We start from the raw sequence: 22,757 nt of genomic DNA on the forward strand, positions 1-22,757 counted from the left end.
AGAGGTAAACCATGCTTGCTACTCCTTGAGTGGGTGCTTGGTATGGAGACCTGGTTTATCTTCCACTGCAGTGACCTCCATATGTTGGAAACCTTCCCGTCTGAGCCACTGAATGACTGTGGTTGCTCCCATCATTGGCCTTTCCTTCTCTCTGGTCACCTAAGAATCCCATTCTGCCACCCTGGGGGACCCAGCCATAGTAAACACTCTGAACCAGTATAATTAGTCCTGCCTGGAGCCAGCAAGGAACTATAAACCGTGCCCCCCATCTCTGAGGTCTTCCATGGAGCAAACATTTATGTGCCCAGAACTGGGGTAATGCTAGGCTTTGGGCATTTTAACCAAAAAATGAAGTTCCTTGAAACAGAATTCTCAAATATATCCTGACTGCAAGTTGTCCTTAACATAAGGAGAACTCCTTCTTGCAGTATTTTTAGCAGAGCTTCGGCCAATGGGAAACCCTCATCAACCCCTACATCCAATATCCTAAGGCAGAAATCCCTAGGATGGCTCAGTCCCCCAGAGCAGACTAACACTACAGTGACATTTTCTTCTTGTCCGCAGATGATGAGGAGATTTCCCTGAGTACCGAACCTGAGTCTGCAGAAGTTCAGGACAGCCCCATGAATAGCCTGGTGGCAAGCAGCCGTGGGGAGCCCCCTTGCACTAATGCACCAGAGCCCTCGGGGACCTCAAGGCCAGAGCAGCTGAGCCAGGACAGCGCGGTGGGCCCTGCAGGGAACGAGAGCCTGGAGCTTGCCAATCCGGTTGAGGCCGCCGCAGGTACCACGGAGGCAGGAGATGATGACACGGTCTGTGTGAGGCCTGAGGGGGCTGGGGAGCTTCTGGCACCCTGGCCAGAGGACACGGAGCCCGCCCTGAGCGCGGAAGAACTGGCCGAGCGCCTGGACCTGGGTGGGGAGGCGGCCCTACCCGGGCTGCTGGAGGACGGTCGAGCCCCGGGCAGCCCCGGGGAGCCAGTGGCCCAGGAGGCAGCGACAGAGAGCCGGGCTGGGGGGCAGGAGGAGGAGGGGGACGCGTCTGCCCTGGGGCAGGGGGAGGACAGGCTGCAGCTGCGGGCTTCGGTGAAGAGGAAAAGCAGGCCGTGCTCCCTGCCTGTGTCCGAGCTGGAGACGGTGATCGCGTCCGCTTGCGGGGAGCCCGAGACGCCTCGGACCCACTACATCCGCATCCACACGCTGCTGCACAGCCTGCCCTCCGCGCAGGGCGGCAGCGCGGACGACGATGGCGCGGAGGAGGAGGCCACCCTCAAGGATGCCTCGGAGAAGGAGGCGCTCAGCGAGGTGGACACGGTCGCCGCCGAGCCTCCTCCCCTGGAAGAGGATGGAGAGGCCCCCGAGGGGGCCACTCCAGGCACGGCGCCCCCGGGCCACTCGGGCTTGGCCAACGGCTCGGTGCCAGGTGGCGACACGCTCCCCAGCACGGGGAGCGAGAGCGACTCCAGCCCGCGGCAGGGCGGGGACCACAGCTGCGAGGGCTGCGACGCATCCTGCTGCAGCCCCTCGTGCTACAGCACGTCGTGCTACAGCAGCTCGTGCTATAGCAGCTCGTGCTACAGCGCCTCCTGCTACAGCCCCTCCTGCTACAACGGCAGCAGGTTCGCCAGCCACACCCGCTTCTCCTCCGTGGACAGCGCCAAGATCTCCGAGAGCACCGTCTTCTCCTCCCAGGATGACGACGAGGAGGAGGAGAACAGCGCCTTCGAGTCGGTGCCCGACTCTGTGCAGAGCCCGGAGCTGGAGCCGGAGTCGGCGAACGGCGCGGGCTGGCAAGACGAGTCGGCTGCCGCCACCGGGAGCGTGGCCAGAACCGTGGAAGGTCTGGAGTCCCCCGTGGCAGGGCCAAGCAGTCGGAGAGAAGGTTAGACCTCACACCCGATCAGAGAGAAAATAGGACCACCAGGGGGACGCAGGTCTCACCCACATGGTTTCAAAGCAAGAGGGAGAGGATCAGTCCCAAATGAGGTTGCTGCAGCAGCTGCGTGTGCCTGTCCTGTACATACGTGTGTGCGTGTGTATATGTGTATGTCAGTATTCCAGACTGTGGGTGGCTGACACCCCGCCACTGCCCAGATACACACCAAGAATTACAGCTAGCTGGATGTGAGCGTATACTTGTATGAGTGCTTCTCGGTTTTCACTAATCACTGGTTATAAGATACGTTACCCTCTAGTCTTGACAACAACCAGAGCATCAAAGCTAGTATCAGATGATACAAGCGGGAAATGATCATCAACATCAGGTGAATAACGTGTCAGCATCTGCCGATCCCCAAAACTTATTGAAGATTAGCAATAAGTGTTAATATAACTGGAAGAACACTGAGATTACCCGATTTAGAATGTAGCTAACCTGTGTACACATGGATATGTATGGCCTACATGTATGTGTCATGATTTCTGTCTCCTCGATTCTGTTATTGTTGGTTTTGTTTTGTGTTGTTTTGGGGGTCTGGGGGCTATTTTGGCTAATGGAAGGGAAGAATAACATGAATGTGTAAATCGCTTTGTCTCAAGTAAGATTCTAATCCAGGAGGTGCCCCCTTTAGTTTCAAAATGTATTCTGTCTTAACCAAAGACCTTCCTTCTTAGTCATGCCTGTGGAATCATCTATAAAATTAATTTGCATTTCCTTATCCAGAATTGGGAACCACCTTCCAATCAAGTAACAGTGACATCAAGGGAAATCATTTAAAAGTCACATAATAATATGAAATAATTCAGTTGTTTTAAAAGAGAAAAATATAGATGCTGCTATTTTGCTGTTCTAATTTGTTTAAATTAGCCTCCAAACAAAATGCGTTGGTCTTTCTAGACTGCAGGCTCATCAAGGGCCAGAGTTATAGCTTCTTTATGTTTGAATTCTCAGCACCTAAACAAATGCCTGGCACCTACAAATTTTTACAGGAACGAACGTGAGCTTAAAAGAAATAATTTTAAGTACTTAACAATGCCCAATTCTACATTTTAGAGAAAGAAGGGGTGAGGGAAAGTGGCACATGGGATAAGGAGAAGCCCAAGGAAATTCGTAATAAAGAGACACAGGGAAGAAAACCATAGTGACATACAATATGGAAAGGCACCCATGAGTGTGAGAATGGCGTGGACAATTCCTTTCTTTTTTTTTTTTTTTTTTTTTTTGTGGTACGCGGGCCTCTCACTGCTGTGGCCTCTCCCATTGCGGAGCTCCGGACGCGCAGGCTCAGCAGCCATGGCTCATGGGCCCAGCCGCTCTGCGGCATGTGGGATCTTCCCAGACCGGGGCACGAACCCGTGTCCCCTGCATCGGCAGGCGGACTCTCAACCACTGCGCCACCAGGGAAGCCCGACAATTCCTTTCTTTAACAAGGTTGTTTTGAGTCCCTTCTTCGTTCTGAGCCAGCTTTGTGCTGGGCACAGTAAGATGGACCAGCAGTAGATCTGTGTGGAAGGAACTCAATAATTACAATAGAATTACAAATGAGTATATTACAAGGAGTTTGGGGGATACACCCATACAACGGCACAACCCGGAGCTGCCAGGGATTTTTAGACCAAAGTTCAGCAAATTTTTTCTGTAGAGGGCCAGATAGTAAAAATTTTAGGCTTTGTAGGTCAAGAGGCAAAATCAAAAAACTCTTCTCACCCAAGGGGTATTTTTTAAAACAGTTTTACCTTTAGAAGTGTAATAACCATTCTTAGCCCAGAGCCATACAAAAACAAGGCTGGATTCGGAGTTTGTCAACCCATTATAGCCAATGGGTATACTTTGACCGCCATGTTGGGAGACAGTCCACACATGGGAAATTGAAAATGTATACAGTATACATTGATATAAAAGCATGTTTAACAACAACAACAAGAAAGACACTGCCCATGCCTTTGAGGGCCTAACAGTCCAGCAGGGGGCAGCCATCCCCTTAACTGAAAGGACAGGAAAGTGTTTCAGGGCCATAGTGGAAGTCTGTGTTTGTAAAGAAATTTCTAGCTTCCTGAATTTTTTGCAGATTGTAAACTCGGAAAAAGTTAAGAAGCACCTACATGCTTCACTGTCGTGGTTACCAAGGGTAATATAAGGATTCCTGGGAAGGACTGTTGATCTCATGAAAGCTGTGCATACCTTGGCATGTGACTTCCTCCAGCCAGTTCTTCTCTCCCTTGGTAGTGAGTCCCCGGGGCTAATGGGATCGACGTGGCAGATCTGTCCCCTACTGACCACCATGTTTCCAAGAGCACCTGCTCAAAGAAAGCACATGTGCCTGATTATATGCATGTGTGCCCTCTTCTCCCATAAGAGTTTCTGCTGCTCCCTCACCGTGACTTTGAAGATTGCAAATTCTTGCCCCAGGTTAGCCAAGGTAGATGTACTATATACATGCCCATGCAGATAAGTCTGCAGCAGTTTGTGGAGGATGTCTTCTTTATCTACTTTTTGCTGCTTTTCCCTCCATAAAAACCTTTTTTTTTTTAATCTCGACATAAAATGGTTTTTTTAAAACCTGCCAATCAAATGAAAAAAGTAACATAATATGATTATGAGCTCAGCCCTGCCATCAGGCTCCCCTGGGTTTATATTCAGTCCCCCCACTTCCCAGCCATGACACCTTAGCCAAGTTACCTAACTGCTCCAAGCCTCATGTGTAAAATGGGTGCAACTGTAGAACGTACCCTAAGGGGTTATCGGAAAGATTCAATGAGATGATTCGTATGAAGCGCCCAGCCTCTCACTGAGTGAGGGTTCCTCCAGGTAGATGAGCAGCGAGGCTCCCTTTTAAATTAGAATAAGTTTCCTTCTCAGAAGGTCTAGCAGGTCTGACTCTTGCTTTGTGTTTGAGGCGAAGGGGATGGTGTGGAGCTGGCCTCTGGCAGAACAGAATTGCTTGCTTCCTCTGTGCTCTCCATTCATTCCGTTGGCTGAGAAGCATCAGTCACATCATTGCGTTTGCTTGGGGTTCACAGGCAGGTGGGGTCAGCTCCATTAACTCCAGCAAGCAACAATATTATGTTTCCACTAGCTTGGAGGAGTAATTAACCTGATTGGTTGAATTAATTATGATGAGGTAAGTTTATTGTTGTTCCTTTTTTTTAAGAAACTAAATTAAAAATGCAGCAGCTGGTGACATAACAACTGTACCATTGTTTTTTGTAGTTTCTGACACTAAACATATATAAAGACAAACATGAGTGTGGTATCCACTAAATTCAGAGCCCAGCTTTGAAACAGGAGTCAGTTTGCAAGGAGCTGTGTGCTGGCATGAGGGGCACCTTCCTTGACTTTCCTTAGTCTCCAGGGACCCCAAGAATTTCAGTCACACACCAGAGTTTGCACAAGAAATAATGTTATATATTTAACATTTAAAAGGACCCTTTGTTCCTGAATACATCCCTGGTTTTGTTTTCCAATTAGCTCTAGGAATTAAATGGCTAAATTAAATCCACCTAACTTCCTTCCTAGCTAATTTCTTTTATGTTTTTAAATCAGTTCTGTGGATCTAGAGTGAGAAGAAGTAAGCATCCTTTCCATGTATGGACATTCTGGGGAATGTTTTTGAAATTTGAGATCCCACGAAGATCTTAACCACTGTTTTTCACAGTTTCTCTCTTTTTGGCCCAAGGAAAAACGGAACACTTGGTATTTGCATCAGTCAATGGAGGGTAGAGGAAGGAAAAGGCCTGACCTTTGTCCTCTGGCCAACAGGGGCTACTGTGAGAAATCCAGGGTGGTGTTAGTGGGGGGGGTTACCAGGCTGAGAGCTGTCTCGTGGCCTGGGCCCTTCTAGCTCCCCAGAGATCCAGAGCAATTGTCTCTGATTATGTGACCCAAACAGCTGGTGCTGTAGGCCTTCCATCCACATGGCCAGTCTACAGGCAGTGTTACCAGGACCTGAGGACATCATGAAATAGGAAGTGCATTGTACAGCACTGTTCAATTCATCATAAGTCTGCCCGAGAGTAATATTAGCGGTGTCTGTTATCATTGAGGGTGCGCATTCTGTGGATATGTTTATTTCTAAAAGTTCTCCATGTCTGTCTTTCTTCTTCCGTCTATCCCACTTCTGTGTTTCAAGTTTTCCTGTCTTGGTCTTCCTGCCTCTTATCTACTTCCTTCGTCTCTTGTCTTTTTCCAGAGCACCCTGGCTTATCAGATTCTCCCTCAGAATAATCTGGAACAATCACAAGATGCCAGAGCTCCTTGGCTCCGTACCCCAGCCCCTAGCTTACATACTACAAGAAGTTACCTTCTTGGCCCACTAGTTCCTTAACCCCATCTCAGAAAGGCACCAGCTAAGAGTTTCATTCCAAACACAAAATCTCTGAAAGAGGGCCTCTGGGTAGCCCTCCGATGAAACCTCTTCAGACAAGGAGCTGTCATTTTGCACAGACCCCTTGAACTTTTATGAGACCTTATAAAGGCTGCACTTCCCTCCAAAAGGCCTGTTTCTTTTCCTGGGCTAAACTCAGGCTCTGCTCATTTTCTTTTGTGTCCCTTTCTGATGCCACCTTCCCCTCAAGAAAATTCAGGAGGTTACAGAATCAGACCCCAATCCTATCTATTGGTCTGTTGTGGTACAGATCACAGCCATGGAGTGTTTGGCTGTTTTTTTCGAGTTTCTTAAAAAATATAGTTCCCTCTATTCACTGGCTCATGAATGACTCTGTATGTGGCAAACTGACACAGAAAAAAATCAATTGCCTGCTCTTTTTTTTTTGAATTTTATTTTATTTTTTTATACAGCAGGTTCTTATTAGTTATCTGTTTTATACATATTAGTGTATATATGTTAATCCCAATCTCCCCAATTGCCCGCTCTTTGGGGTTTTTTCTTGCAGTAGTTTGTTTTAGTCATGCTTTTTTGCTGACGTTGCCATGGCAATGAATGAATCTGAATGTCTCGACTATCTTGTCCATAGGTGAATGTCCTATACTCCATAATTCCCAGCCAGTAAGCCAGCTTCCTTCCTTGAGGCCTGAACATCATCACTACCCAACAATCGATGAGCCTCTTCCACCAAGTAAGCTTTAGTTTTGAAAATCTATGTTCATAACTCTTCCCATCAAGTCTAAGCAGGTCAGTATGAACTTTGTATATAAACATCCAAACTCTTCCTCCACTCCATACCTCACACTGTGATCAAAAACCAAAATGGCTCCTACCATAGAAATTTGTTGGTTGGTTGGTTTTTTGTCGTATGGTTTCAGGATGTGATCTTAATGAGAAAACCCAGCATTTTCAGCACCCTTCAACTTCTGAAATGGAGAGCATTTCTTTACAAGACTTGACTAGGCCTTGCAAACTGTTCGTGACCCTTAATTCGCAAATTTATATTTATATTTAAAAGTTTGTAGTTCAAGATGGAATAATCCTATTATTCTCCATGGGACCTTTTATGGTTCAAGCATCTCCACGTAATAAAACATTTCAACCCATCAGGACCCGTGAACTTGCATTTTCCTTACTCTAATTTGCACCAATAGGTGACAGCCTCAAATTTTTTCTGTAGTTCTTAGAGTTTTCCAGGCAAAATATCATCTTTAGGGATAGAATTCAATAGCACATTCTCCTGGTAACTGTAATGTGTAGTTAATAATTATCTAACTGGTCATTTGAACTTGGGAAAATCAACCTCAGTGACTCAGTTTTCTTATTTGTAAAGTAAAGCTTTAATTTTCTCATCTGCTAAATGCTAGATTTGGACTAGGTAGTCTCTAGATATCATTCCAGTGTAATTTACCCTTATAATATTCCTTTATATATAACATTTGTAAGAAGGAAATGACACCCCAGACATTATATGTTCACTTAGCATCAGATATGTTCATGAATTCTAGAACATCCATGTTTTGGTTTGGGCTCATTTTTCAAGCAAAGATAACCTTTAAAACTTGATAAATTTTACAACTGCAAGATCTTTCCAGGATGCAAGGAATCAGTGTTTGTTTACATTCTTTTGCCTGTGCTTACATTAAGCCATTACAGTTTTGAAAGAAGAAAGGTTTATTCCTTAATTCAACTATTCTTGGCAATGTGATATATTTTACATTTACACCATTCTTCTATTCAATTGTAATTTATCAGTGATAAACAGTGTCTTTAATATGTAGAATAACTTAAAGGAGTACCGCATTTGTTTGGAGAGACCAAGACAAACATTATGTCCTTTAACTTTTGATGCCTGATTTCTTTCTTTACACATTGATTTATGGATAATAGTAAAATCCAGTGTCACTAGAGGTACTTCCTACTTAGAAAAATACCTATAGCGTGTTCTCTCCAAGAAAGGAACATTTTCTCCACAACAGAAAAACCTATCAGTGGGTGTGTAAATGAATTGACCTTCAATCCATGCAAGAGTAATAACTAGTTATACATACAGATATTATAGATAATTGAATATAATATATTCTGTTTTAAAGCATTGCTTTATATAAGCTGCTTTTGATAATGAAAACAAATTTCTTCCAGATAGGTTTCAATTCTCTGTCCATGTGACACTGAAAGCTATTAGACAAGTTGGTAGTGAAGCTAACAACTGAATTTTCTTAATCTCACATAGTACATGGATGACTTCATCAGATAGTTATTCATTGAATAAGTATTTATTGAATGCTTACTCTATGCAAGGTACTGTTCTAGGTAAGCAAAAAAGGCAAAGATCCCTGCCCTCAAGGAGCTTACAGTCTAGGCTGGTAGAGACAGATAATAAACAATAAAAAGAAGAAATGAAGAAATAGTGCAGCACGTTAGATGCTCTTAAGTGCTGTGGAAAAACAAAAGCAGAGCAGGGTAAGGGGAATCTGGAGCATGTGGTGGTGGCTGGTTTGCCATTTTAAATAGGGTGGTCGGGTACACTTCGCTGACAAGGCAACATTTGAAGCTAGACTTAGAAGTGGTAAGAGGGTTATTCACCCAGGTATTGGGGAAGAAGAACTTTCTGAGCAAACAGAGCAGCCTGCCTGGTGGGTTTGAGAAACAGCAAGAAGGTCAGCATGTCTGGATGGAGCAGATTTGGGAGCAAGGAAGCAGCAGGTGAAGAGGTCCATCTATCAGGGGCCCAGATCCCCTAGGGCCTTGTAGACCACTTAAGGGTTTTGGCTTTTACTGTGGATGAAAGGGGGATGTTGTAGGTTTTTGAGCAGAGACGTGACATTGCCTAACTTAGGACTTAAAAGGTTTTCTGTGTTGGCATTAAATTGTGAGGAGGAAAAATAGAAGCCTGAGACCCAACATAAGGTTCTTGCAGGTGAGAAACAGTGGTGGCTTGAGCTGGCGGGGAGCAGAGGACGCGGTGAGAAGTGGTCAGATTCTGGCCAGATAGTTTGTGGGTGGATTTACTGAAAGATTGGATGTGGTGTGTGAGAGAGAGAGAAGGGTCAAGAATGACCTCAAGAGTTTTAACCTGGAAGGATGGAGCTTCCTTTAACTGAGAAAGGAAGAGAAGGCTGCAGATAGAGTGGGTTTGGGTGGGAATGAACTGAAGCTTGGTTTTGATCGTGTTATATTTGAGATGTCATCCAGGTATAGTGTCGAGAAGACAATGAGATGCAACTGAAGTTCAAGATAAAAGTCCAAACTGCAAACATGGTATTGCACTTGTTAATGTAAACGTACAAATTTACAGGCTTTTCTTGGTATAATAATTAAAATAGGATACATTATTAGGCTCTACATTGTTCTTAGACTTCATGGAAAATATATAGTTTAATATCTGACAAGGCTCCCCAACCACAAATGAATGGACACACGTGAATGACTCTAACTGTCCCAAGGTATCCATAAAGGTATCATTTTCAGGAGTCTGTTTTGGCATCACAGGGCCAAGTCCATCGGACATGCTGAGGCCTGAAGTTCCATTCAGAACATGTTTTCTTTATGCGATACTGTTTATACAGTGCGTGAAAGCAAATTCTTTACAAAGCAACCCAGAAAACACACTTATAATCTCTAATTGCGCTTAGCTATTATTTTCTGATTATTTATAAGAGTTTTAATTAGCACTCTGCCTTCCAGGTAGTTAATGTATTGACAAGAGGCCCTAACTGTCTGGCTTGCCATTCTTTTCCATGAGTGCCTTGGAAATATTGAAACTCATAGAGAGAAATTATTATTATCGCTGCACCATCCTTGAGTTATTTTCCTTGGAGAATCTATGAGACTGGAGGCTTGTCTCTGAAGGAATCCTTCCTTTACTGTGGGCACCTGGAGGGCAGGGATGTGTGTTAGTCAGCAATGTGTCCTCAGGACCTGGCATGGTCTCTAGTTCATAGTACAAGGAGGAATTTGTTCAGCTGAATTGAGTAACAAGATACTCTTCAAAGATTAATGCTCATTCTTTGTTGGATGACAGTCATGTTGGGTTCAAGAAAAAAAAATGCCCAGTTTCTGCTAGTTTGGAAATCACTGAAATTTTTTAATGTTTGCCTCAAGATTAATTACCTAGTAGTTACACAAATATACAATTTCATCAATGAGCTAATTAACATTTACAACTAACAGTTGACAACTGGATCATCTAGTAGTCAATTTTAATCACAACCTTCTAGAATATATTTATACAATCTGACCACATTTTTTTTCTTCAATTTGTCTTATAAGTTGAATTTGGTGTTTTCTGGTATTTTTAGTTTTCCTTGGGCATTATTTGGCAATCCCTCAGGTAGATGTCAGACATAAGCCATAATGTTCTCAAACAGCTGAACCACACACATATCCAACCATAACTATACCAAATATATTGAGTTTTTCATTTTAAAAACAATTGGGAGTTGCTATGTCATTACCTGAATGATACTTTTTCAATAGAATTGTTAAATATCTGACCTACTCCCAAAAGCTATGGCTTTTCTCACTTAAAAGCCTGAATGGTTTTCCTCATTTGCAGTCATTTTTGCTTTTTCTTCTTTAGTCTAACGTATTTTTCAGCATAACTTTATCATGAAGCTGTTATTTCCACCACAATTTTACATGGGGAACCTAAAAGCTTTGCGCATCTCTGTACAGCAGACATTGCTCATCTTTGTTAAGCTCAGGTGTGTACATATGACTTCCAGCTCTCTCAGTTTTGAGGACTTTTTCATCCTATCACCCCAGCCCAGCTCCTACATTTATCATGGACTGTATCATCTATGCTTCCACCTTTTAGTTTGTTGCTGTTGTTTAAATTTGAGAAGTAAAGGAATTTAACTTTATCTTGGGCTCCCTCTACTGTTTGGGATAGTTATTTATCAACAAAGAGATATTTCAAAGCTAGTTAATAGTCGTGACTGGTTTTGTTTTGGTTGAGAGATATTTGGCAGCCACAGGTGGGTTGAACAAACACTGTGAATTCACAACTCTAAGTATGAATGTGTCCATTCTTTCTCTCAAGAGGAATGGCAATCAATTAAGGCTGCTAAGTATTAGATAGAGGTTATATGAAGCTGAACATACATACGGTGCATTTTAGAACTGTAGTCAAACCTGGTTTTAATATGAGGGCCATTATTCCCTTCTGAGCAGCCATCCTCCATCAGATTTAGCAAAGAAAGGATTTTTCCAGCATCAGATTGTCAGCTGTCACCGGAGGACATTTCCAGTCTTCCAGCTGTCATTTGAGTAGCCAAGAAAATTGACAAGATGGAATTTTTTAAAGAAGGAAATAAACATTCCATTTTCTCTTTAGAAATTGTTAGAATTTTAACACAGGTCATACTTGAGCAACCCCAGTTACTGTTTAAAATGGCCCAGCAGAGAATCTGAGTCCCATGGGCTCTTTCCTGGAATGCCAACTCCATGCCAATGCCTCAGAGGTCACCCAGGTGCTCTGGGCAGTGCTTGGTCTTCAGCAAGTCACCAGTGGTGAGTTCTAACTGCAAAAGACCTGGAAGTGGTGTCTGTTTCACATGGATCCGTAGTTTGTCCTTGATTCTTCTTTCTGCCTTTTCGTCATGCTCTAGACTGGGAAGCTCGCATTGACAGCCACGGGCGGGTCTTTTATGTGGACCACGTGAACCGCACGACCACCTGGCAGCGTCCCACATCAGCAGCCACCCCCGACGGGATGCGGAGATCCGGGTCCATCCAGCAGATGGAGCAACTAAACAGGCGGTGGGTGATCAGCATGCGGTGAGCCCCTATAAAGCAGTGAAAGGAGAAGGGCAGCTAAAGAAACCCCCTTTTATACTTTGCTGCTCAGATTGTTTGAGGAAACTGCAAAGTAATTAACCCATTCATAGTTAGTACCTGGAAAGCTAGATTTAAAATTTGGTGAGGAGACAAGCTAAGCCTAAGTGTCATTTAAAGATGGGGAATCCTCTTGATGGCCCAGGCTCGAACACAGGTGTTCTTAGCCAAGGGCCCATGGACCACCCCCAACCAGGTATTCACTGAGGGTGTCAGTGTTCCAGGAACCATCCAGAAACTATATGCAAAATTATACATGGATGCACATTTATCTACCAGACTCATACATATCTGTCATAAGATTCTCAAACAGGTCCAGAACCCAAACAGTTTGAAAATATTCCAAGGATAGGTTTAACAGAATACTAAAAGCTGCCTGGAGAAAAAGCTGTCTCATAAATCTCTATATTCATGCCTACCCTGGTCCCATAATTGCTATATACTCAGAAATATACATTCTTAAAAAGGTTTCATCATAGAGAAGCATTTAAAAATACTTTTTGAGAATTGTTTTGTCTAAAAACTAGACCCCTTACTAGTTTTTAGTAAGTATGTAAAGATGTCATTTTGTTTTCAACATGCAAATGAAACCCTAAACAGCAGCTCTCCCATGCCATAAGCTAGTACGAGCATCATACCCAATATCTTGCTTCTTTAAGACCAGGGCAGTGGCTTTTGGATACTTTTAGTAGCCAGGAGTGCAGACTGCAGGCCCAACTACATTTGTATCCACATGAAGTCTTCCTAGTGTAAAATAAAGGAAAAAGGTGGAGAAGGACTAAAAAGAATAACTAACTGGGGTTGGGGGACACAGCTGTTGATAACAAATACCCTTTGAAAGTTAACTGTAGCCTCCAGAAAAAAAAAAAAGTAGACAATTCAATCCTATTAAAATTACACAGAAACAAAAAATTGAACTTCTGGTTACTGTTGTTGTAGAGAGAGAAGTATGCTTTAGGTGAAAATCACCAGGGGTTCTTTTATTGCTTGAGCATTTGGAAGACATTTGCTTTCCATTTTTCCCCATCAGTACCTGAGTGTTTAAGTCATTAATAAGAACCATAACGGGTTTTCATTGGCAGTGTATTTCTCTAGTCATTCCCACAGAAAGAAAGCATATTACAAAGAAGAACATATTAAATATAAATGCACCAAAATCCACGGGAGTGTCCTTTCATGGTGATTGCAACAAGACTCCTACAACTAAAAATGCAAAGGACAGGGCTTCCCTGATGGCGCGGCGGTTGAGAGTCCGCCTGCCGATGCAGGGGACATGGGTTCGTGCCCCAGTCCAGGAAGATCCCACGTGCCACGGAGCGGCTGGGCCCGTGAGCCATGGCCACTGAGCCTGCGCGTCCAGAGCCTGTGCTCTGCAATGGGAGAGGCCACAACAGTGAGAGGCCCGCGTACCGCAAAAAAAAAAAAAAATGCAAAGGACACAGCAAGCTCATTTTACATAGAGACTGTGTTCAGATGCCATAGGCAGAAATAGCCTCAAGATCTGTCTTGCCAGACAGGTAAGCTGAAATAATTTACCAGACTAAGAAACACAGAGAGCAGCCTCAGTCTATATCTACAAGAGGTGTAGTTTGAACACTAAAATAAAACAGTAAACCAGAAGCAGAAGTAAACACCTTGACCCGTGACATAAAAATCCTTGGAAGTTCATTCACGATGTTCAGGTTGTATAATATAAAAATGAGGCCAAATCCATCCTGAACCAGGAGAAGTGTGCAGGCTTTGATATGTAAACCCCTGTGCCCTCCAGTGGAGCTGAACATGCTGAGAGAGACCAGACTTTGCTGAATAGCAAGTGGTGTTTGCTGCATCCATGTGGACAGATAAAAAGAAAAGGATCTGAGCGATTTGAGAAAGTGCTTATTTCTTGTGAAAAATCCTACCTAGGGAAGGTCAGATAACCTTCAGATAAGTATTCAGTCTCTTCAATGCTTATTTTAACCTATTGCTTTCAAGCATTTAAAGTTTTCCAGTGATTTGGCCTGATAATGGCAGCCACAGAAGGTATACTGTCAGTCTTTTATCCATCGCAGATGTGATCACACACAGGGGGGCATGTGTTTGGTTAGCAGGAGAAATTTACACTCATCACCTTCTCACAGCAAGATGGAAATATTTCTCAGTGTTGCAAGAAGGAGTTTCTCTTGACTCCTGACAGGGTGATTGTGAAAGGCAAATGTGTTTGTGCAAGGAGATGCACATTGCAAAATGCGGAGTGGACGAAGTAGTGTGCGGTGACCACATTCCTTCGGCCACCCCCTAAGTGGCCTTTGTGGCTTTGCCACATGCTTCCACTGCAGGAAAGTACCTCATTGCATGCCTTCCACCTGGCACTCATCTCCATCCTACAAAAGCCCAACCCGAATGTCACATTGTCCCTGGAACCTCCCCAGAGCTCTCCGCACAGAGCCAGTGGCCACCTCCTCTGCAGCCCCATGACTGATGGCCCATCATGCCTGCCACTGGTAACTGTTCTTACCTTCTTTCTCATTCTTCTGTGTCCCTCGTCCCAGTGCCTGGATGGGGCCAGAGTTTACCAGGACCCAGTACAAGACCATTTCCCGAGTTCATTCCTACACGTTCAAAATATCCTGAACGAACTAACTCTACCTTCTTCGCAAATATTTATTGAGGAAACCGAAAATATAAATACATAGTCTCATTTTAAATCATCAACTCAAGTTTGATGTTTTACTTATTTGGATAAAATTATTATACTATTGAGAAATGCAAGTTTTAAATAAGAAAAAAAAAAGGCTTATAATCCTACTGCCCGAAGGATTAGCTTTTTTAAAAAAATTAACTATCTTCAAATTTCATATGCACAGTCCTTATACAGCTATAATGATAATATAGCTTTATATTCATTTTTCACTTCCTACATTAGAAGCATTTTCATATTGCTACATAGTCTTAAGATTATCACTTAAATGATGGTATTCCAATGAACAAATGTAATTTCGTTAATTTGACATATTGTTGGATGTTTCACTTATTGCTTTTTATCACTATTTTGGATAAGGCCCAAGTGTATGTAAAATATTAGGATTGTCTTAGAGTGTTTCTTTAGGGTTATATTCCCAAAAGAGCAGGCCAAGAGAGATCTGCGTGGTTTTGGTATTTGATATCAATGCTTAAATGTTTTCTAAAGTGTGTTTCTATGGGTTTACTTTGCTAGCAACAATACCTTGCCTTCCATCTCATCTTTTGGTGGGTTTTTGCTGACTTAAGTGATTCTCCTCGTGTTTTGGTGCTTCTTACATTTCACTTCTTGGAGGGAAGGTCAACTTCTGTTTCCATGAGCTTTTCTTTTACCAATTTTATCTCCTCCCGTGAGAGTTGTCTGTTCCTATAGGCTTTGTTTGTTTGGTTTTTGTTTGGTTTGGTTCAGCTTGGTTGGTTTTGGAAGGTTTCTTTATTTCTGGTTTGGTTTTGTGTGTGTTCCTCTGCAAAATAGACATTCCAGCTGACTTCCTTACCAATTTCCATAAACCCTATATAATATAAATATTTAACCTTTTTCTGAAAAAAATTAAAGTGTGAGGGGGGACATTGAAGGATAATTTTTTTAATTTATTTATTTATTATTTATTTATTTATTTATGGCTGCATTGGGTCTTCATTTCTGTGCATGGGCTTTCTCTAGTTGTGGCGAGTGGGGGCCACTCTTCATCACGGTACACAGGCCTCTCACTGTCATGGCCTCTCTTGTTGCGGAGCACAGGCTCCAGATGTACAGGCTCAGTAGTTGTGGCTCACGGGCCTAGTTGCTCCACGGCATGTGGGATCTTCCCGGACCAGGGCTCGAACCCGTGTCCCCTGCCTTGGCAGGCAGATTCTCAACCACTGCGCCACCAGGGAAGCCCTGAAGGATAATTTTTGATGAAAGAGAAGAGAACCAACTCTCTGACCCCCCCTCTCATCTTTAGGACAAAGAGAGCCTCTGAAGCTGCAGCCCTGCCCTTGCTGGGTGATCCTCCACCGACTGCTGTGTGTCCTGCTTCCCCAAGACTGTCCTGACTTCAGCAAAGGCCAGGGGTTGGGTCTGGCACCTGGGATTTGAGGCTATTGACTTAGTAAGGCGTGAGATAAACCAGGTGCAACTGAGGACATGTGAAGCAGTTTGTGAAATTGCTGACATTTCCATCAAATAAGGTTATATTTACTCGTTAAAATTCTCTTCAGTGATCACTGCAATTTGGGAAGTAAAAGAGAGGCTACAGTGTGAGGTTTGTCTAAGCCCTTTCCAGGCGTCTGTTGCTGAGTAACAAAGCGCCCCAAACTTAGCGACTTAAAACAACAATAACTGATTATTATCACCATTATCATCATGAGTATCATCCTCTCTCATGGTTCTCATGGTTGACTGGGTTCAATGAGGCTCTGCTCTGGGTACCTCATGGTTGCAGTCAGAGGGTGGCTGGGCTGGAGACTCGCATATCTGGAGGTTGATGCCAGCTGTTGGCTGGGATCTCAGCTGTGATTGTCAACCAGAGCACTTCCACGTGGACGTTCCATGTTGCCTGGGCTTCCTCACAGCATGGCCTCTGTGTTCCATCACAAGCTGTCACTTTCATTATTGTCTGTTAGTCCAGGTAGCCACAAGACCTTCCCAGGTTCAAGGGGAGGGGACATTGATTCTACCTCTTAATAGGAGAGTAGTCAGGTTCTGGAAGAAGCTGTGGACTGAAAATATTGTTGAGCCACTTTTGGAAAATGCAGCCTGCCTTGAGCCACTTAGGGGATCCTCCAACAGCAGCTTCCTTGGTCTTTGGCAGTCCCCCTTCCTCCCCCAGGTCAAGGTCACAAGCTTAGGCGGCTTCTCATTGGCCCACTGAGTACCCCACGTGTGGCTGCATGACTTGAGTTCCAGCAAAAAGAACATCACAGACAGACAGCCTGCACCTTCCCGACAGCCTCCCTGCCACAGGCGTGTGGAGGGGTAAATAAAAGCAAGCGTTTGTCTCTCCGATTCCTTGCTCATCCCTACCCCTTCCACATTTTCTCGTAAGAGGCCTTCTCAGGAATGCCTCCCAGTAAGTGCTGCAGGCAGAGCCATCTTCCACCAGGTGTCAGGAGCGAGTGGCTGAGTCTCTTTAGATAAAATAAAACTTAAAGAAAGCCCCGCACCAGAGAGCCTCAAACCTAGATGTAGATAACACCACCTGAAGAACTTGTTAGAAATGCAGATTTCAATTTTGCCCCAGTTTCTGTAATTATAATAATCACCCAGTTGATTCTCTGGCAAGTGGTCTGGAGACCACACTTGAGAACAAAACCCCTCTTTATTTTTTATTTTTTTATTTATTTATTTTTGGCCAGGTGGCATATAGGATCTTAGTTCCCTGACCAGGGATCGAACCTGTGCCCCCTGAAGAGGAAGCGTGGAGTCCTAACCACTGGACCGCCAGGGAAGTCCCCAAAACTCCTCTCTAAAGGTCAAGGAGGGCTTCCCTGGTGGCGCAGTGGTTGAGAGTCCGCCTGCCGATGCAGGGGACACGGGTTCGTGCCCCGATCCCGGAAGATCCCACGTGCCGCGGAGCGGCTGGGCCCGCGAGCCATGGCCGCGGAGCCTGTGTGTCCGGAGCCTGTGCTCCGCAACGGGAGAGGCCACAGCAGTGAGAGGCCCGCGTACAGCAAAAATAAATAAATAAATAAATAAATAAATAAATAAATAAAGGTCAAGGAGAGGTCACTAGTCTTCAGAATCCCTGCCATGGAAGACGTTGTCCGTGTAATAATACCTTCCCCATGCCCCCACCTTGGATTGCACGTGGCGACCTGGCTATTCGCTGCTCCCTGGAGGCTCCCTCCTCCTCCTCTTCACGCCTCTTCCTCCACTCCCACTTCACTTCTCTGAGCACAAGACCCATACAGCAACGCTCCCCTGGCTATTGTCACTTGTGTGACCTCAAGGACCTCCAGGTCAACATGTCCAAATCCACACTAAAATCTTCCCACCAACCTGCCCATCCTACATGGTCTTCATCAGTACCAGCACCTCCACCCACCTGCTCTAAGCGGGCGCCTTGAACTTCACAGTTGTCTCCTCTGTCTTCTCCAACCTCCATACCCAGTCAGGTCCCAAATTCTGTTGAGTCTACATGTAAAGTTATTACAAACTCTGCCACTGAAGATCTCGTCAGTCTGACCGCTTCCCTCATTCCTGCTGTGCCGTGAGGAAAAGGGAAGCGGAATTCCTGTCCTGTGCCCTGGTAGGGCTGAGAGACAGCAGGCAAAGTCAAGGTCATTTAGCGAGGAGGAAGAGGGGCTTCAAAGAGTGAAGGAAGCAGAGCTGAGCAAAAAGGAACAAGGCAGCTGGACACCTGCCTGCAAAACACAATGTGAATTAGGCAGGGAGGTTTAGGAAATTTCTGTGAGTGTTTTGTGGGCAGATACAGGTGATCTTCGTATCCCTACAGAATGTGGGTGTTCCCCGCCCCCAGCAGCATCCTTTGACACCAGCTTTTTCCACCACCCCTGCCTGATTCCAGGCTTTTGCATCTCCAGCCTGGAGCGATGCAGTAGTTCTCAGCTGCTCTCCCCGACTCCAGGGTCTTCTCCTCCCGTGCCCTCCACACAGGTGGGGGTCAGTATAGAACTGGACCTGCCTCTCTCTCCCAGCAGCTGCTCAGCCCCTACAGTGGCGGTTCTCAGAGTTGGTCCCTGGACCAGCAGCAGTAACTGCATCACCTGGGAACTAGTCAGAAATGCACATTCTTGCCTCCCCCCACCCCATCCCTGGACCTGCTGAATCCGAGAGATGCTGGGGATGGAGCTCGGCAGCCTGTGTTTTCACAAGCCCTGTAGGTGATCCTGATGCAGCTCAAGTTGGAGAACCTGGGCCTAGAGAAAAACATTCCAGCCGCCACTGGGCACCTGCTAAGCGCTCCCTGCCACCCCTGCGGGTTCCCTGGCACTGCCCAAGGCCCACACATCCTGACCATACCACCAACCTTCTCGGAGTTCTCCCAGCTGAAGCCTTTTGCACATGTTATTTCCTCCGTGTACCTTCCCTACAAGCTCCCCGACACGTCATACTCTGACTTCAGAACGCATGTGCCTTGGGTGTTTCCTCGTCTGTGTTCACACCTCTTACACACCTAGGCCAGCTCGTTCACCTCACTAGAGTCACGGTTCATGTGCATTTCCCCTCTTTGTTCTTTCCTGACTGTGAGCATTCAGAGGGCGAGATCGCATTCCAGTCTTCTCTTTGGTCTGGAAGTCCAACGCAGAGCCAGACACACTGGAAAAGTCAGTAAATATTTAGTAAGCATCTGGTTAGGCAACTGACTGGCCAACTGACTGACTGATTCCCCAACTTGGAAAAAAAAATCAAAGGAGCCTTCAAGTAAGCAGAAAGCATTTATTTGTCTGCCAGTGTGTTTTTAGCGTGTAACCTTTGCACACCCCTTGCCAGTCCTGTCAGTTACCTGTTAAATAAAAACAAGTGATTAGAACTTTTATTTTAGTTTGTAGACTTATCACCGTCAGGGAGAGGTGCTTTGATATCTTAGTTGTAATGTTTTAAGTTCCTTCCCATACCATTATTTTAGATTTAGCTTAATTTCATTTAATGCAGGGTGATTTTTTTTTTAAGTCACCATACATGCAACTCATCACAGCTTACAAAACAAAAAGAAGTCAAATCATCCAGAGATACTTGTAGTGTTAATTGTCTTGGGTACCTTGTGGGGATTTTGAACATTTCTTTCCTGACGTTTCTTGACATCCAGGACAATTCTTTACTGATTTCCCCACTTATCTGATTCAGAGCATCAGCCCCTCAACAAGCCATCAAACCAAAGTTAACTCCTGTCTTTGCACTTTCTGACACAAAGGTACCAAAATATTCAGCGAACCATTGCTACAGAGAGGCCTGAAGAAGATTCTGGCAGCCAAAGTTGTGAGCAAGTCCCAGCAGGAGGCAGCGGAGGAGGTGGTGGGAGTGATTCAGAGGCTGAATCTTCTCAGTCGAGCATAGGTATGCAGGATGGGCCCAGACTCCTGGGATGCGGATGGGGTAAGGAAAGCGGGGCATGGGCGAGGCCCAGCAGGAGAAAGAGGCTTGGCACCAGCAGGGTAAAACAGACAGAAGTTTCCCACCAGGAACGTAAAGGAAAAGTGGATTCACAGTGAAGAGACCTTGCACCTATGCATCAAGGCAATTTTTTTTTTGGTGGCTTAATCACTTCTTATTAAGTAAATTTATTCGTTGGTGTCCTAAGGATGTTTTCCACTTATAAATAAAACATGCAATAGGAATTCATGGTCTGCTTCCAAGGGAGCCACATGACAACAATAGGAAGAAGACTTGTTTGCATTTAGAATAAAATACACAGCAGAAACTAACACAACATTGTAAAGCTATTACACTCCAATAAAGATGTTTTAAAAAAAATAGGAAATCGTAAAAAAAAAATTTTTTTTTAAAGAATAAAATACATTCCCCCCTGAGGGAGGAACCTGGGAGTAAAGAGAACCGGCAGGCTTATGACTATACATGGCCACCTGGGAGCATTTTTTAGCAAATACCATCAGCATCCACTAGGGGGCTCTGGTGTTCATTTCTTTGAATCTGCCTGAGTGGAACTCAGATGAGAATATTCAAAAGGCGTTAAGAGATTGATTTCTTTTTTTTAATTGGAGTAGAGTTGATTTACAATGTTGTGTTAGTTTCAGGTGTACAGCAAAGGGATTCGGTTATACATATATATTCTTTTTCAGACTCTTTCATTATAGGCTATTAAAGATATTGTATATAGTCCCCTGTGCTATACAGTAGGTCCTTGTTGGTTATCTATTTTATATACAGTAGTGTGTATCTGTTAATCCCCAAATTCCTAATTTATCCCCTCCCTCCCTTTCCCCTTTGGTAACCATAAGATTGTTTTCTCTGAAGAGATTGGCTTCTGCTTTTTATACCTGTAATAGCGTAAGATTATTACTGTAACATCCTAATAATCCAGTTTCTTTTTGAATTGGGTAAATGATGGCAGATTGACGGCTCTAGAACATTCGGAGCAAAGAGCCATGTGCTTCCTGTACTGCCAGGTCTCAGCTCTCTCTGCAAAAGCAGAAGAGTGGACATTCTCACGCCCTCTTTTAAACATGTATGTACACAGTTCCACCAACTATTTTAATTGCCTCCATTCTATTCATTTTATCAGATATACTAACTAAACTGACTAGCTTATGTATTTCTATTATTAATTTCTATTAATCTCTGAGAGAGTTGTAGTAAAGTGATGGAGTAATTAGAAACATTAGGAAAAAGGAAGAGAAAATTTCTTTCTGGGTTTGGTATTGGATCCAGTGGCATTTGCTGTATAACAAGCCATCCAAAGCTTAAGCTCACAGCCATGCATTTAGCCCTTAATCCTGCAGGTGGGCAATTTGAGCTGAGCTCTGCTGGGTGGTTCCTCAGGCCACTGGGCTTACACGTGCATACTTGGTCAGCTGTGGAATTGGCTGCATGCTGGCTGGCCTGATGTGGCCTCAGCCGGGGCAGCTTGTCCCTGCTCCCCATGGCTTTTCATCTTGCACAGGCTGTTCTCGTGATGAGGGAGAGAAAGTGGGGACCCACAGGCCTCTCAAAACCCTGGCTCAGAACCTCTGGCAAATTCTGTTGGTTAAAGCAAGGCACAAGGCCAGCTCCATTCAACAGGGTTGCAAAGTTCCATACCAATGGGGATGCAGGGAGGGGAAGAATTGTGGTCCTTTCTGCAAACAAATTATCATAGCTGTGGTGAGCAACTCATAAAGAAAGTAAGAAAAAAGTCATTGGGATAAAAGGGACGAGGCATTCGAGGACTTGGTCCTAACTGCAGTTGTACAGGAACACTCCTAGGAAATAATGATTCTTAACTGACAGACACCGAGTGATAGGACACCTGGCCCTATCACTGTGACAGCTGGTCGGATCACTATTCAAAACAACAGTCCTCTCCAGCTGTGCAGGTGAAGGCTTGTGGGCTGCTGGTGCCACAAGAGAGAAGTCCTCTATTTGAAACGATCTTTTCCCAATGCCTTTAGTTGCTTTGCTTCACTTCCAGATCTGAGGAGAGATGGGTCACTTTCTCCAGTGAACTCACAAAAAATCACCTTGCTGCTGCAGTCTCCAGCTGTCAAGTTCATCACCAACCCTGAGTTCTTCACTGTACTGCACGCCAATTATGTGAGTGTTCCCACACACAGAAGGGGCCTGGCCTGGCTTCCAGCAAGACCCGAAACACAACTTTGCAAAGTTATTGGGTAGATTAAAGAGGGTAGCATTTTAACTAAGGCAAGGAAAAAAAAAAAAAGCGAAAAGAAAAAAGTTGGCTCTTTTTTGCTCTCTGTGAGTCTCCCAAAAAGGAGAAAAGCTAGATTTGGAAATGCTGTAGCTTCTGTGGGTTTTTGTTAGGTTCAGATGTGTTCATATCAGTGAAAGTGATTTGGAAACAAAGATGTGTTTTTATTATTGTTAAAATTTTTAAGAAACACAATTATGAAGTTGACGGATTCCCTTCAGCCTGAAGCATTTTATAAAATCACTTTCATTAAAGAAATTTTAGAACAGATAAGTAACTAGGTTTCC

General features: G+C 44.4%; 1 protein-coding gene across 3 annotated transcripts in view; it reads left to right on the plus strand.

The window, feature by feature from the left end:
- Nucleotides 1-22,757, plus strand: part of HECW1 (HECT, C2 and WW domain containing E3 ubiquitin protein ligase 1) — a gene marked incomplete at both ends in the record, with an annotated part of 618,153 nt that overhangs the window by 510,346 nt on the left and 85,050 nt on the right. For all 3 annotated transcript variants that reach the window (XM_082632477.1, XM_082632476.1, XM_082632478.1), the window contains 5 exons: nt 565-1,881; nt 6,912-7,013; nt 11,935-12,085; nt 20,020-20,162; nt 22,234-22,355. In XM_082632477.1, coding sequence (XP_082488603.1) covers nt 565-1,881; nt 6,912-7,013; nt 11,935-12,085; nt 20,020-20,162; nt 22,234-22,355 — 1,835 coding nt within the window. The remainder of the gene's footprint in view (nt 1-564; nt 1,882-6,911; nt 7,014-11,934; nt 12,086-20,019; nt 20,163-22,233; nt 22,356-22,757) is intronic.

Source organism: Mesoplodon mirus (assembly GCF_964341445.2).
Source record: "Mesoplodon mirus genome assembly, chromosome: 9".
Classification (NCBI taxonomy): Eukaryota; Metazoa; Chordata; class Mammalia; order Artiodactyla; family Ziphiidae; genus Mesoplodon; species Mesoplodon mirus.